The following is a 15749-nucleotide window of genomic DNA, read 5'->3' as shown; positions in this document are numbered from 1 at the left end:
TATATCCTTTTGAATTGGTGGACACAGCTCATTATTATAATCTATTTTTTAAATATTCGATTTGGTTTGTTGACATCAACGGCCAGTATTCAATGGAGAGAGATGCTATGCTACTAGCCTCATGACATGAATATGCTTGATAAAAAACATGTCAGTATTATGAAACTTCTTGCTTGGTGGGCGAAAAAACAACTCCTGCTAGAGAGAGAGAGATTTTCCTCCGATTTGGGCGTCTCTTCCTCTTCGGATATAACTACGAATGAAGCTGGATCGACTCATGGTTTTCTTAAACTAGTCAGGGGTGTAATCATTACGCTGTTTCTGTTTTGCAAACGGAAAACTCGAGACTTCCCATTCAACCAATTCCGGTAGGTCCCGCCCCGTTTTGTTTGCTTCCGTTTGGTTCTTACGCTAGATGGTTTCCGTAATGATGGTGGATATTGATCGCCTGCCTACTGTTAACTCTAGACGGGTTATAACTGCGTGTGCATGTCGAACTCTTCATTGAGAATGCCGAAACAGATACATTTTCATTTGTGCCGAAATTAAATTAAGGTTAGCTTGCAAATTCAGCAGGATATGGTGTGAGAAGTCTTAGAAGTGCGGTCTTTATTTATTATCGTTAATGCCGGTTTTGGTGTGCGTATTATTAATGCATGAGCACCTTTCTCCCCTCTCCTATCGATACAATGCGATACAATAATTGTATTAATTAATACAAAAGGTTCTACCGTGTGACATTTTAAATGCATTCTGTCGATACAATAATTGTATTAATTAATACAAAAGGTTCTACCGTGTGACATTTTAAATGCATTCTGTCATTACTACATTTGATAGGTATTAACAACCATTTAACACAAACATTGGATTAGAATATTTAATCCGTAATTTTCCTCAAATGAAGGGGATGATGACGCAACCTTTCAGAATAAATTGCGTTCGCCTGACCCGGAGCAGGCTAGTATAGGGCTCAGGTGTGTTGAGTTGAGTCAAGCATTGAACTGATCAATTAGCTCAGTTGGTCTGGTGGCTAGTTGGGACAAAACACGAACAGGGTTATTTTAGTGTTCATCTCAGAATGTCATACTCTAACGTTATAGTCGTCATAAAGATAGGCCTACCTCATGTTACAAAATAGCACTAGTCTTAGAGTGGGGAATTGTGCAACTCTTAGGCTGTGTTTACACAGGCAGCCCAATTATGTTATTTTCCTCAAATAGCGGGGGAAAAAATCAACATTGGACTGCCTGTGTAAACACAGCCTTATGGTGTTTGGTGGTCAGTCACTACTCAGACAATGAAATGGACACATGACAAGCATGAGCCTTTACCTTATTACAAACTCGTGAGGAAAGTACATGGCATTTAACACCACATGGAATTAATTCCCATGACTGTTTCTGCAATCAACATTAACATAAGCAGTTTCATCAAAGTAACTTCCATTGTGTGCATTTGAGGCAATTGCAACACATTCAGAAACTATCACAAATCATTAACTTAATTGTACAGTTCAAAGGATAAACACCTAGTATGATTTCATAGGCTACAACAATATTGTATGGGGGTTGATGAGATTTGCATAAACCAACAGAGAAGACAATGGGGTATACATCCCCATGACAAAGGAGTCCCTTATCAACATGACCTCAGATCTAGTGTGACCTGACATTGTGAATATAGTTCATTCAATCCAATGCTGGCTTCAGTGGAGAAAAATTACCCAATGGTCATACTTGAGTGAAAGTAAAGATGCCTTAATAAAATAAAATTACTCAGGTAAAGTGAGACACCCAGTAAAATACTACTTGAGTAAAAGTATCTGGTTTTAAAATGTACTTGTGTGTGGTGGTGTAAAAAGTACTCAATTGTCACACTTGAGTAAAAGTAATACATCATATTTAAGCAATTCAGATTGCAACATTTTATTTTTTTACAGACAGATAAGGACACACTTCCAACACACACTTTACCAGCCCAATATTTGTGTTTAGTGATTGCGCCAGATCTGAAGCAGTAGGGATGACCGCATTATATTGATAGGTGTGTGAATTGGTCCATATTGCTGTCCTGCCAGAGTATTCCAAATGTAAGAGGTACTTTTGGGTAGAAGGGAAATTGTATGGGAGTAAAAAGTATATATTTTCTTTAGCAATGTAGTGGAGTAAAAATTGTGAAAAATACATATAGTAAAGTATAGATGCCCCAAAAAAACGACTTTAAAGTATTTTTACTTATTATGAACTTTACACCACTGGCTTTATCAGCATACAGTTGAGGGGCGTGGGCCCATGTTACCTATGAGGCGCTGACGTGGACGATGTGCTCATTTGAGCGCTCACCTTAGTTACCAGGAAGTGTTTGACAACACCCAGGGGAGCTGGTGGGACGGTTTTGTCTAGAAGGGATACAGTTTATGTCACAATGGACTTTTCGTAGCAGGTTAGGATAATTAACGTAACAGATTATGAGAGTTAGGTTAAGGTTAAGAAAAGGGTTAGGGTTAGCTAAAATGCAACATTTTATTTTTACATCAATTTGACAACAACTGTATCCTCTCTAGCCAATACCTGGTGAGCCTTCACACGTTATTCTACAGAAAGGTGAGTAAAAACAACCCCATTTACCCTATGCTATTTTACTAGGAACACACATGTGTACCTCTCGATGAAGAGAAGTAGCCTACGACTTTTTAGCCCAATGATATTACCAAACTTCCATTTGCCTTTATTTGACAAATGCGGAAGCAAATACGTTAAGGGGATTTCTCATGATGAACGCTACAGTAGCCTATGCGTTTTTGTTGTACGGCTCCCCATAGCTGCAACAAAGCATTACAATATATAATAATTACTGATTGTGAACGGTAGCTAAACAATCGACCGAATTAATTTGCGCATATTGAATAAGCCTAATATTTGTAAAGATGCGTAATTTCACCATCACAGAAATGAAGTATGCAAACGTTGTATTACTATCTCAAAGTTCAAACGCATATGGCGTTAAATCATTTGATAATTTAAAAACATTTTAATATTTTTTTCCAAGGTAAACTCCGCAGTGAGAGAATGTGCTTCAGTGATGTGGTGGGTGCCCTACTAACTTCCTTGTTCTCATGTAGCCCAACTCCAGCTACTCCTATGGTAAAAGCATGGTGTTGAGATGAAGATTACCGGGAAGATCCTCACTCATTTTCAGTCGTGCAGCTCACCCGTCGACAAAGAAGGATACCTGTATAAAAAGGTAACCCGATAACACGCCTTTCCTCATGTCTTGCAGACTAACTTGTATATTCTATCATTTCCGCTATCACAATCATTTGCTTGTCATCCTTGCCTTTTAATTGCAGATTGACTAAATTAGGTGTATCAAATGCCCATTCAAAGCCAATGGTGAAGTCAGGGCAAAACGAAGTGACTTAATTTATTTTAATTTGATTTAACCTTTATTTAATTTGGCAAGTCAGTTAAGAACAAATTATTATTCACAATGACTGCCTACCAAAAGGCTAAAGGCCTCCTGTGGCGACGGGGCCTGGGATTAGAAAAAATAAATAAATACATTATAAATATAGGACAAAACACGCAATCACAACAAGAGAGACAACACTACATAGAGACCTAAGACAACAACATAGTAAGGCAGCAACATATAACAACAACATGGTTGCAACTTAACATGGTAGCAGCACGAAACATGGTACAAACATTATTGGGCACAGACAACAGCACAAAGACCAAGAAGGTAGAGACAACAGTACATCACACAAAGCAGCCACAACTGTCAGTAAGTGTGTCCATGATTGAGTCTTTGAATGAAGAGATTGAGATAAAACGGTCCAGTTTGAGTGTTTGTTGCAGCTCGTTCCAGTCGCAGCTGCAGCAAACTGAAAAGAGGAGTGAGCGAGGGATGTGTGTGCTTTGGGGACCTTTAACATAATGTGACTGGCAGAACGGGTGTATGTAGAGGATGAGGACTGCAGTAGCTATCTCAAATAGGAGGGAGTGATGCAGAAGACGTTTTTATAAATAAGCATCAACCAGTGGGTCTTGCGACGGGTATACAGAGATGACTAGTTTAGAGAGGAGTATAGAGTGCAGTGATGTGTCCTATAAGGAGCATTGGTGGCAAATCTGATGGCCGAATGGTAAAGAACATCTAGCCGCTCGAGAGCACCCTTACCTTCCCATCTATAAATTATGTCTCCGTAGTCTAGCATGGGTAGGATGATCATGTGAATCAGGGTTAGTTTGGCAGCTTGGGTGATAGAGGAAACCAAGTCTCGATTTAACTTTAGGTAGCTGCAAAAAATAAAGGAAAAGCCATGACTTAATATGGCGTAGGGCCAGCATGAGCCAGAAAATCTTCAGTGCACCGTGGCATAGATTCCACAAGTGTCTCAAACTCTTACTCTTACATCATTTGGTGTTTTGTTGATGGTGGTGGAAACCGCGTCTCGGGCGCCACTCCAGAATCTCCCATAAGTGTTCAATTGGGTTGAGATCTGGTGACGGAGACGACCATGGCGTATGGTTTACATCGCTTTCATGCTCATCAAACCATTCAGTGACCACTCAAGCACTGTGGATAGGGGCATTTTCATCCTATGGGAACATAGCCATGGTAGCCAAGTTAATGGCCTGCCCTGCATTTCTATACATGACCCTAAGCATGATGAAATGTTAGGGAAGGTGTGCTCAGAGATGGGAAACAATGGAATATGATAGCACATCAGGAGAAGATGAGGGCACACTCTGATTAAGGAAGGATGGCAGAGGGGGATGTGGAATATGAATCGGATAGCAGTGGAAATAAGGAAGAATGGACATCTGTCCAAAATAATGGGAAAAGAAGTTAGGATTGGAAAGAAAGTTAGGATTGGAAAGAAGACTCTTAATGTTGAAAATACCTCATATCTGTTGTGAGTCTGGTTTCTGGGAAAATTGGGGACTGAATTGTCAAATCCGTTAGAAGTATTTAAGATGGTAGAGAGAGGTGTGGAGTCGGTGGGGGTCAAGAGAACTGGGCTGGTCTTGATTTGTGTGTGTGTTTCTGCTGAACAGAGGAAGCATGTGTTGGGTATCAGGCAAATTGATGGCCATGCAGAGCTAAGGAGAAGAGAAACTGTCAAGGGAGTAATTGCTGGAGTCTCTATGGGAGTGGGCATCGAGGAGCTGATGAGTGTTCCTGTAGTGGTTGATACATGGAGGATGAATTGTTGGCTCAATGGCAAGAAAGAAGAGCTTGTCTATTCTTGTTTTTTTGATGTGGAGGCCCTCCCGACCTGAGTGAAGCTGGGGTATGTGCACTTTTCTGTAAGAGCTTTTATTTCCAGGCAGTTGCAGTGTAAACTGTGTAGAATGTTTGAACATGTAGAGTGTCTGCAGGTGGAGGAATCCAAGATGTAGAAGTTGTGGAAAAGAAGCTCATGGTGATTTGTTTTTGAAGAAGAAGCTGTGAAGTGTTGCAACTGTGGTGGAAAGCATGTAGTATATTTTTGGAGTGCCTGACGAGGTCGAAAAATAATGAAGTTGCCAAAGTCAGGGTCATCCAGAGCATTTCATATGCAGAGGCTGTCAAACGGGTGGAGGGAACTCAAGGTACTCCTAAGGACTCCATGGTATTGGGTAGGCCTTCAATGCAGACTGCAGCGTTCGTTAGCTTCTACCGGCAGGCTCCAAGGATGTTACATGTAAAGAAGGTGGACTTTGTGATTATTTTTTTTTATGTAACGGTGATCATTGGCACGGCTAAAGTGGAGGGAAAGTCCAAGAAGATGGACATTATTGGGGATGCAGCAGAGTGGTTCCTTGGAACTAAAATATTTATCAGGGAAGGAGTTGCATGAGACGCTTTCACAAGCAGTGATGCCAGAGAGGAAGAGGCGAAGCGAGAGGGATAACTGTGTCCACAATCTGTCTTCTCCAGCAGGTGGCTTTTTTCACTCACGAAGCAAGGACTTTTTGTATGGAGGTCAGTGTCGAATTATATATACGTGTGGCTTATTTGATCAATTAGAAGTTTCGTAATGATTTAGGTTGTTAAGAGTGTATTGATCTAAGTCGGACACTTGACATCCTGGTAACTTTGAGAAAAACTACTTTATATCAGAGTTGTGCCTGGTCGTCACTAGTTGCCACAGTCATAAAGTCCATCTATTTCTACAATTTAACTTTTTTTAAAATGTGTTATGCCTAACCTTAAATTGAAACCAAAAAGCAATTTTTTTTTTTAATTATATATATATATATATATATATATATTTTTTTTTTTTTACAATATAGCCATTTTTACTTTCTGGCTGTGGTAGCTAGTGGAAACCGTTGTGCCTGTTGTTCACACGTGTCTGCCCTCTCATTGGCTAGAATGGTCCCACCTGATCTTGCCTCCTCCCAACAACCTTCCATTTTTAAAGACATTTCTTTTCATTGTTAGTGGCCATTATTCACCTTTATTTAACCAAGTAGGTCAGTTGAGAACAAGTTCTCATTTACAACTGTGACCTGGCTAAGATAAAGCAAAGCAGTGCGACGACAACAACAGCACAGAGTTACACATAAACAAATGCACAGTCAATAACACAATATAAAAATCTATGTACAGTGTGTGCAGATGTAGGGAGGTAAGGCAATAAATAGGCCATAGAGGCAAAATAATTACAACTTAGCATTAACACTGCAGTGATCAATGTGCAGATGATGATGTTCAAGTAGAGATACTGGGGTGCAAAAGAGCAAGAGTATAGATAACAATATGGGGATGAGGCAGTTGGCTGTGCTGTGTACAGGTGCAGTGATCGGTAATCTGCTCTGGCAGCTGATGCTTAAAGTTAGAGAGGGTGATATAAGACTCCAGCTTCAGTGATTTTTGCAATTGGTTCCAGTCATTGGCAGCAGAGAACTGGAAGGAAAGGCGGCCAAAGGATGTTTGGCTTTGGGGATGACCAGTTAAATATACCTGCTGGAGAGTATGCTACATGTGGGTGTTGCTATTTGTACCAGTGATCTGAGCATACAGGTCGCAGTGGTGAGTAGTGTATGGGGCTTTGGTGAAAAAACAGATGGCACTGTGATAGACTACATCCAGTTTGCTGAGTAGAGTGTTGGGAGCTATTTTGTAAATTACATTGCCAAAGTCAAGGATCGGTCGGCTAGTCAGTTTTATGAGGGTGTGTTTGGCAGCATGAGTGAAGGAGGCTTTGTTGCAAAATAGGAAGCTGATTCTCAATTTAATTTTAGATTGGAGATGCTTAATGTGAGTCTGACAGGAGAGATAACAGTCTAACCAGACACCTAGGTATTTGTAGTTGTCCACATATTCTAAGTCAGAACCGTCCAGAGTAGTGATACTCGTCGGGTGGGAGGGTGCGGGCAGCAATCGGTTGAAGAGCATGCACTTGCATTTAAAAGCAGTTGGAGGCCTCGGAAGGAGTGTTGTATGGCATTGAAACTTGTTTGGAGGTTTGTTAGCACAGTGTCCAAAGAAGGGCCAGATGTATACAGAATGGTGTCGTCTGCGTAGAGGTGGATCAGAGAATCACCAGCAGCAAGAGCGACATCATTGGTATATACAGAGAAAAGAGTCTTCCCGAGAATTGAACCCTGTGGAACCCCCATAGACTGCCAGAGGTCCGGACAACAGGCCCTCCGATTTGACACACTGAACTCTGAGAAGTAGTTTGTGAACCAGGCGAGGCAGTCATTAGAGAAACCAAGGCTGTTGAGTCTGCCGATAAGAATACAGTGATTGACAGATTCGAAAGCCAGGTCGATGAAGACTGCTGCACAGTACTGTCTTTTATCGATGGCGGTTATGATATCGTTTAGGACCTTGAGCGTGGCTGAGGTGCACCCATGACCAGCTGGGAAACCAGATTGCATAGTGGAGAAGATTGCATAGTGTACGGTGGGATTCAAAATGGTTGGTGATCTGTTTGTTAACTTGGCTTTCGAAGATTTTAGAAAGGCAGATCAGGATGGAAATAGGTCTAACAGTTTGGGTCTAGAGGGGGATGACCGCGGCAGCTTTCTAATCTTTGGGCATCTCAAACAATGCGAAAGAGGTTGAATACGCTAGTAATAGGGGTTGCAACAATTTCAGCAGATAATTTCAGAAAGAGAGGGTCCAGATTGTCTAGCCCAGCTGATTTGTAGGGATCCAGAATTTGCAGCTCTTTCTGAACATCAGCTGTCTGGATTTGGATGAAGGAGAAGCGGGGGGGGGTGCTTGGGCAAGTTACTGCAGGGGTTATTGAGATGATGGCCGGTGTAGCCAGGTGGAAAGCATGGCCAGCCATAGAAAAATGCTTATTGAAATGATTGATTATCGTAGATTTATCGGTGCTGACAATGTTTCCTATCCTCAGTGCAGTGGGAAGCTGGGAGGAGGTGCTCTTATTCTCTGTGGACTTTAGTGTCTCATAACTTCTTGGAATTAGTGCTACAGGATGCAAATTTCTGTTTGAAAAAGCTAGCTTTAGCTGTCCTAACTGACAGAGTATTTTGGTTCCTGACGAACCTGAAAATTTTGAATGGAGCATGCTTATTTAAGATGGTGAGGAAAGCACTTTTTTAAAGAGCAACCAGGCATCCTCTACTGATGGGATGAGGTCATTATCCTTCCAGGATACCCAGGCCAGGTCGATTAGAAAGGCCTGCTCGCTGGAGTGTTTGACAGTGATGAGGGGTGGTTGTTTGACCGCGGACCCATTATGCACACAGGCAATGATCGCTGAGATCGTGGTTGAAGACAGCAGAGGTGTATTTAGAGGGCAAGTTGGTCAGGATGATATCTAAGAGGGTGCCTGCACATGGTTACGGATTTAGGGTTGTACCTGGTAGGTTCCTTGATAATTTGTGTGAGATTGAGGGCTTCTATCTTAGATTGTAGGACGGCCGGGGTGTTAAGCATGTCCCAGTTTAGGTCACCTAAAATTACGAACTCTGAAGATAGATGGGAGGCAATCAATTCCCATATGGTGTCCAGGGCACAGCTGGGGGCTGAAGGGGGTCTATAACAAGCAGCAATGGTGAGAGAATTGGTTCCGGAAAGGTGGATTTTTAAAAGTAGAAGCTTGAATTCTTTGGGCACAGACCTGGATAGTATGACAGAACTCTGCAGGCTCTCTCTGCAGTAGAGGAATGGAAAAGATGTGTGTTTTTGAACGATGCACCATTCTACCTTGCTGCAATGCAGACTTGCAGACATAAGCAACCATTTACATTTAAACAGTTTCTCCTGCTGAAAATGCATATCAGACAGGCGCATTAAACTTGCGGGGGGTGGATTTCACTCCACCAGTAATATACCATGATGAATTTGATGGATTGGAAATGATTTCATAACAAACCCTTAATTCTGTGAGCGAACTTGTAACAAAGTACAGTCACATTTTAGCATGGTAAATTCATAAGCACACATTTTAATTATATGGAACATGAGAATTTTCAAATGGTATAAAGTTTCTATTGTGAAGTGACGAGATGGCATGTGTGAGCACTAATTCTCAAAATGAGTAACGGTTATATTGGGCTCGACTTTGAGTTCAAAGACGACTTTGCTAGTTTTATATAAACGTTGAAACTTCTGGTTTCTAGTAGGCTACAGAATTGGAGAAGTGCTGTTTCTATGAACTTGTCAGTAGGCTCAAGCTAATCAAATGGTATTTGTCACATGGGCCGAATACAACAGGTAGACCTTACAGTGAAATGCTTACTTACAAGCCCTTAACCAACAATGCAGTTTTAAGAAAATACTTTTTAAAAAGTAAGAGAAAAGTAGCAAATATTTAAAGAGCAGCAGTAAATTAACAATAGCGAGGCCATATACAGGGGGTACAGAGTCGGTGTGCGGGGGCACAGGTTAGTCAAGGTAATTGAGGTAATATGTACATGTAGGTAGAGTTATTAAAGTGACTATGCATAAATACTAACAGGGAGTAGCAGCAGTGTAGAAGGGGGGAGGGGGCAATGCAAATAGTCTGGGTAGCCATTTGATTAGATGTTCAGGAGTCTTATGGCTAGGTGGTAAAAGCTGTTTACAAGCCTCTTAGACCTAGACTTGCTACCGCACAGCAAGCCTGTGTGGCAGAAAAGTCTGACTAGGGTGCATGGAATCCTTGACAATTTTTAAGGCCTTCCTGACACCACCTGTTATAGAAGTCCTGGATGGCAGAAAGCTTGGACCCAGTGATGTACTGGGCCATACTCGCTACCCTCGGTAGTGCCTTGCGGTCGGATGCTGAGCAGTTGCCGTACCAGGCAGTGATGCAACCCGCCAGGATGCTCTTGATGGTGCATCTGTATAACTTTTTGAGGATCTGAGGATCCATGCTAAATCTTTTCAGTCTCCTGAGGGGGAATAGGTTTTGATGTGCCCTCTTCACGACTGTCTTTGTGTGTTTGGACCATAATAGTTTGTTGGTGATGAGGACATCAAGGAACTTGGTTGAAACATGTAGGTATTACAGACTCGGTCAGGGAGAGGTTGAAAATGTCAGTGAAGACATATGCCAATTGATCCGCACATGCTCTGACTACGTGTCCTGCTAAGCCGTCTGGCCCCCGGCCTTGTGAATGTTGACCGGTTTAAAGGTCTTGCTCACAGCGGCTATGGACAGCATGATCACAGTCGTACGGCACAACTGGTGCTCTCATGCATTCTTCAGTGTTGCTTGCCTCGAAGTGAGCATTAAAGGCATTTAGCTCGTCTGGTAGGCTCGCGTCACTGGGCAACTCGTGGCTGGGTTTCCCTTTGTAGTTCGTAATAGTTTGCACGCCCTGTCATATCTGACGAGTGTCAGAGCCGGTGTAGTAGGTTCAATCTTAGTCCTGTATTGATGCATTGCCAGTTTGATGGTTCGTCTGAGGGCAATGCGGGATTTCTTATAAGAATCTGGATTAGTGTCCCACTTCTTGAAAGCGGCAGCTCTTTGACTTTTGCTCGGTGCAGATTTTTCCTGTAATCCATGGCTTCTGGTTTGGATCTGTACCTACGGTCACTGTGGGGATGATGTCGTCGATGCACTTATTGTTGAAGTCGGTGACTGATATGGTGTACTCCTCAATGCCATTGGATGAATACCGGAACATATTCCAGTCTGGGCTAGCAAAACAGTCCTGTAGCGTAGCAACCGTGTCATCTGACCACTTCTGTATTGACCAAGTCACTGGTTGGAAGCTGCTTTAGTTTTTGCTTGTAAGCAGGAATAAAAAAGAGAATTATGGTCAGATTTGCCAAATGGAAGGTGAGGGAGAGCTTTGTCTGCATCTCTGTGTGTGGAGTAAAGGTGGTCTAGAGTTGTTTCTTTTGTTTTTTTTCTCCCCTCTGGCTGCACATGTGACATATTGATAGAAATGAGGTAAAACAGATTTAAGTTTGACTGCATTAAAGTCCCGGGCTGCTAGGAGCGTAGCTTCTGGATGAGCATTTTCTTGTTTGCTTATGGCCTTATACAACTCGTAGAGTGCGGTCTTAGCATCATTTTTTGATGTTAAATAGACTGCTACAAAAATATTGATAACTCCTGGTGGATATTGTGGTCTACAGCTCATCATGAGGTACTATACCGCAAGCGAGGAATACCTTAATATTAGACATCCCGCACCAGCTGTTATTGTCAAATAGAAACACACAGCCACCCGTTTCTAAATATGGAGGAGGGGAGGCAATTTATGTGCGTGGCTGACACGCATTTTCAGACGGAGAAACCTTTAAGTTAAATGGTTGCTTATATTCTCAAGTATGGCCCCAACATGACCTGGCGGCACAGATTCATGTATTTATATAGAAAATATGACCTGGGCGGCAGGTAGCCAGCCTAGCGGTTAGAGAGATGAGCCGGCAGCAGGACGGTTGCCAGTTCGAATCCTGGGTGTGTCCGGAAAAATCTGTCTGGAAGTGAGCTGGCAACCAGAAGGCATTGGAAAACCTTCCTGTTTTTTGTGGTTGAATCTGTGTTTAAAATTCACTGCTTGACTGAGGTGCCTTACAATTATCTGTATGTGTGGGTTACAGAACTGAGGTAGTCCTAAAAAAAATCATGTTAAACACTATTATTGCACACAGTGAGACCATGCAACTTATGTGATTTGTTAAGCATATTTTTACTCCTGACCTTATTATGAGTAGGCCAGTGACACACAATCTCAATTTAATCCATTTAAAATTCAGGCTGTAACCCAACAAAAGGTGGAAAAAGTGAGGTACTTTTCTGAAGACACTGTTTTGGGAGCGGTGGGATAAAGCAGAAGTGCAATTTTTGACGGGCCATGACCCAGTGCACCCCGGTTCAGCCTAGTCGAAACCCCTCCAGTGACAATTGACCAATAAACTGCACAGGCGCACGTATTTGACTGTGTAGGCTGAGCTTGGAACGGGAAGAGTGCCTATTCAAGGCCTGCACATAAAGCAAACTAGTTTTTATTTGTATTTTTTATATGATAAAGATATTTGTTGATACAGTACTAATGCCAGATATGTAAAATGTTCTCTCCAGAGCACATTCATTTGTGCTAGATTTAAGGAAAATAATATTATGTACATATTTATTTTTAATTCAGAATGATTCAACTACAATAACAGACCTGTTGAACTGTGAACAACCAAATGTTTTGACAAAACATCCCATTGTACCATTATATACAGGGTGAGAGAAACACTTCCTATCAGAAGCGCTGGTTCATGCTGAAGGCAAACCTGCTCTTCTACAAGGACCGGCCCAACCACCGCGACCTGCTTGGCGTCATTGTTTTGGAGGGCTGCTCAGTGCAGCTGTGCGAGTCTGAGGAGCAGTTTGCCTTTTCACTGGTGTGGAGCGGTGAACTGGGCCTGCGCACCTACAAGCTAGCCGCAGAGGACCAGCCCAGCCAGGAGAGCTGGATCAGGGCCCTGCTGTCGGCCAACCACGGCTACCTGGCCGCGTTGGTCATGGATTTGGAGAAACAGTACAAAGGTGAATGGGTGCAGGATTTTGTTCCATGCCAGCACTAGGCAAGCTCGATAATTGGGAGTAGATACATCAACAAGGGGTTTGCCTGGTCATGAGAGTAGCTGGAAAACAAGTGGTCAAGCTTGGTCGTTGAGAGCTAGTAGGTAAATAACCGGATTCAACTAATCGTCAAGTCTTCGATTTAGTTGAAACAAGTGTTTTAGTGCTTTGCTGGAATAAAACTCTGCAAGTCCTAAATATCTACAGGATCAGGATTGGTAACCGCGTTGAAAATGTACTTATGAGTTAGTGGTTCCCGCTACTTATGCACGTGATGGTTTTACATATGCAAAGCACCTTCATCAATGTTCAGCTGTGTTTAATGAAAAAGTGTCCATGAATGGTGTTTGATTAAAAAGTGCATGAATGTCCAAGCAGCTTTTTTCTTAGTCACTCCTTCCTCCTTCCACAGAGGCCATGAAAGCGTTTCCTGGTGACCCATCCCAGCAGTCTACACTGGCTGGCCCAAACACAGAGAGGCCAACGCAGTCGCTGATTTGGCTGAACTCTGGGACCGCGACCCTTTCACAGTACCTAGGGCCAAGTGTGGGAGCCGGGCAAAGCTTTAGCACAAATGAAATGCTACAAGTTCCTCCCATTTCCTCTAAACCAACCAATAAGAGGTCTCCAAAACTCTGGCCCAAGAGAAATGCAAATGTTGTACCTATTAATGTCCCATCCCCGCCCCAAGGGGAGTGGTCAGTGACTGGCTCAGGACCCAAGGTGGAATTTAGCGAACTACACGAGGACTTTGGCAAGGAGGTGAAGGAGCTGATTGCTGATTGGTTGAGACAGGGACAGAAAGATGTAATTCAGGAAGAAGACTTAATTGATTTTGGTTGATTCAGCATGGTATGTCACTATAAGCATGTAAACAGTTCATACCAAAGGAGTCTGTACCAATTGCAATAATGGATGCCAACATGAATTAATATTTGTGAATGTAAGAAAATATATAATGATTATTTTAAAATAAATGTTTTCATTTGAATTAATATCTGAATTAATATCTATGATTTAAAAGGCAATCATTTATCAAGTTGTTCTCCCCATTAGAGCCAATAAGCTACAATATTATTACATGTAATGCTGTAATAATACAGCTATTGCATTCAATAGATAATACATGCAATTGATTTGTGAGTTTATGAGTTGTCTTCTTCACATTGGTTGAAATTCATTTAAGCCAGCATGATTCCAAAAATAGTCTAGTTTAGTCAACACAGCAACTCAACCCACACAAATTATGCAGAGGATATGAAACTCTGTTAGATGCAACCTAAAAATGAATACTGTATGGGAAATTCATTCATCTGGTGCCACTGATAACTGAGCACTCCAACACCCCGCTTGGATGTCCACAAATGTTCCTCTTTGGTGACATGAAATCACTTTTTGCTGGCACTGAGCCCCACGGGACTTGTCTGATGTCAGTACTGCTAATGTGCCAAGCAAACTAAACGGTTTGGGGTATTAATTAATATGACCCCACCATCGAAAGCGCTCACGAACACGTAGGCTACATGTTGGTTGTTTTGCTCCACAACACAAGACTTGTCTGAAGGTAACCTGGTACCGGTTTAAAAATGTATTTAAGTGTTTTATTGCTCCCCCCAAAAAGGGGTTAAATATGGGTAAAAAACAAAACAACAGAATATCCAGGGCCTGTATCCACAAAGCATCTCAGAAAAGGTCCTAGGAATCTTGTTAAAACCTGTTTGAAGACTAGCCATAAGACTGCTGAACAACTTATCAAATGGCCACCCGGACTATTGACCCCCCCCCCCCTTTGTTTTCACACTGCTGCTACTCGCTGTTTCTTATCTATCTAAGAAACTCCTCTTTACCGCTATCTACATGTACAAATTACCTTGACTAAACTGTACCCCCGCACATTGACTCGGTACCGGTACCCCCTGTATATAGCCTCGTTATTTTGTTACTTTTATTTTTTAATTTACTTACAAGCCCATAACACTCTTCCTTGAACTGCATTATTGGTTAAGAAAATATTTACTAAATTAACTAAGTATTTCACGATAAGGCCTGTTGTATTTCCGAGTGGCGCAGCAGTCTAATGCATCACTAAAGACCATGTCTCATTCCCAGGCTGTGTCACAACCGGCTGTGATCGGGAGTCCCATAGGGCGGCGCACAATTGGCCCATCTTCGCCCGGGTTAAGGGAGGGTTTGGCCGGGGTGGTAGGCCATCATTGTCATTAAGAATTTGTTCTTAACTAACTTGCCTAGTTAAATAAACATTGAGATACATTTGATTTATTTTAGCTGGTAGTCACCACAGTTTGAGGTACCGCAAAGGAAAGATTGTTATGACGCTCATTGACATAGTTGCAAATAATGGGGAATAACTAATCATGCAAATAATGGGGAATAACTAATCATGGTGAATGTGACTACAACATCTGTTGCAATGGTAAAACATTTGATACATTTTGCCTACTCATAATTATTGCCTAATATGTTGGCTTACATAACCTTTAAAAAAAATCAAATTCTGATAGTTTTTAAACTCACTCATCACTCACATTTAACAATTCTAAATTGCTTTGACACAGTAGGCATCAAGTCACTTTCCAGTAATGTTGTATACAGCGTTGCATCTAGTGTTTGAATGGTCTATCATTTTCACCGAACACAATCGAAGTTAACATAAGCCCAATTTAGGTATCTTTTTTAACAATGTGATGTTTCGCTCCAAAGGGATAACTTGAAATAACATGATGTAGGTTATCAAATA

At 41.9% G+C, this 15749-nt stretch overlaps 1 protein-coding gene across 1 annotated transcript; it reads left to right on the top strand.

Annotated features, from left to right (window-relative positions):
* The first annotated feature begins 2316 nt into the window (after positions 1–2316).
* LOC124048493 (sesquipedalian-1-like) lies at positions 2317–13986 on the top strand. Its single transcript, XM_046369331.1, has 4 exons — positions 2317–2606; positions 3125–3246; positions 12649–12955; positions 13404–13986. The coding sequence occupies exons 2-4, from the start codon at positions 3166–3168 to the stop codon at positions 13832–13834; spliced, it is 819 nt and encodes a 272-aa protein (XP_046225287.1). The 5' UTR covers positions 2317–2606; positions 3125–3165; the 3' UTR covers positions 13835–13986.
* Positions 13987–15749: the final 1763 nt, after the last annotated feature.

The sequence above is a fragment of the Oncorhynchus gorbuscha genome, linkage group LG11, assembly GCF_021184085.1.
Source record: "Oncorhynchus gorbuscha isolate QuinsamMale2020 ecotype Even-year linkage group LG11, OgorEven_v1.0, whole genome shotgun sequence".
NCBI lineage: Eukaryota > Metazoa > Chordata > Actinopteri > Salmoniformes > Salmonidae > Oncorhynchus > Oncorhynchus gorbuscha.
The sequence above is the reverse complement of the archived record's forward strand: the minus strand, read 5'-3'. Positions and strand labels throughout refer to the sequence as shown.

Coding starts and splice junctions, on each gene's coding strand:
- LOC124048493 (XM_046369331.1), top strand. CDS start 3,166: ATGAAGATTACCGGGAAGATCCTCACTCATTTTCAGTCGTGCAGCTCA. Junction 3,247..12,648: donor AAGGATACCTGTATAAAAAG/GTAACCCGATAA, acceptor CATTATATACAG/GGTGAGAGAAACACTTCCTA. Junction 12,956..13,403: donor TTTGGAGAAACAGTACAAAG/GTGAATGGGTGC, acceptor CTCCTTCCACAG/AGGCCATGAAAGCGTTTCCT.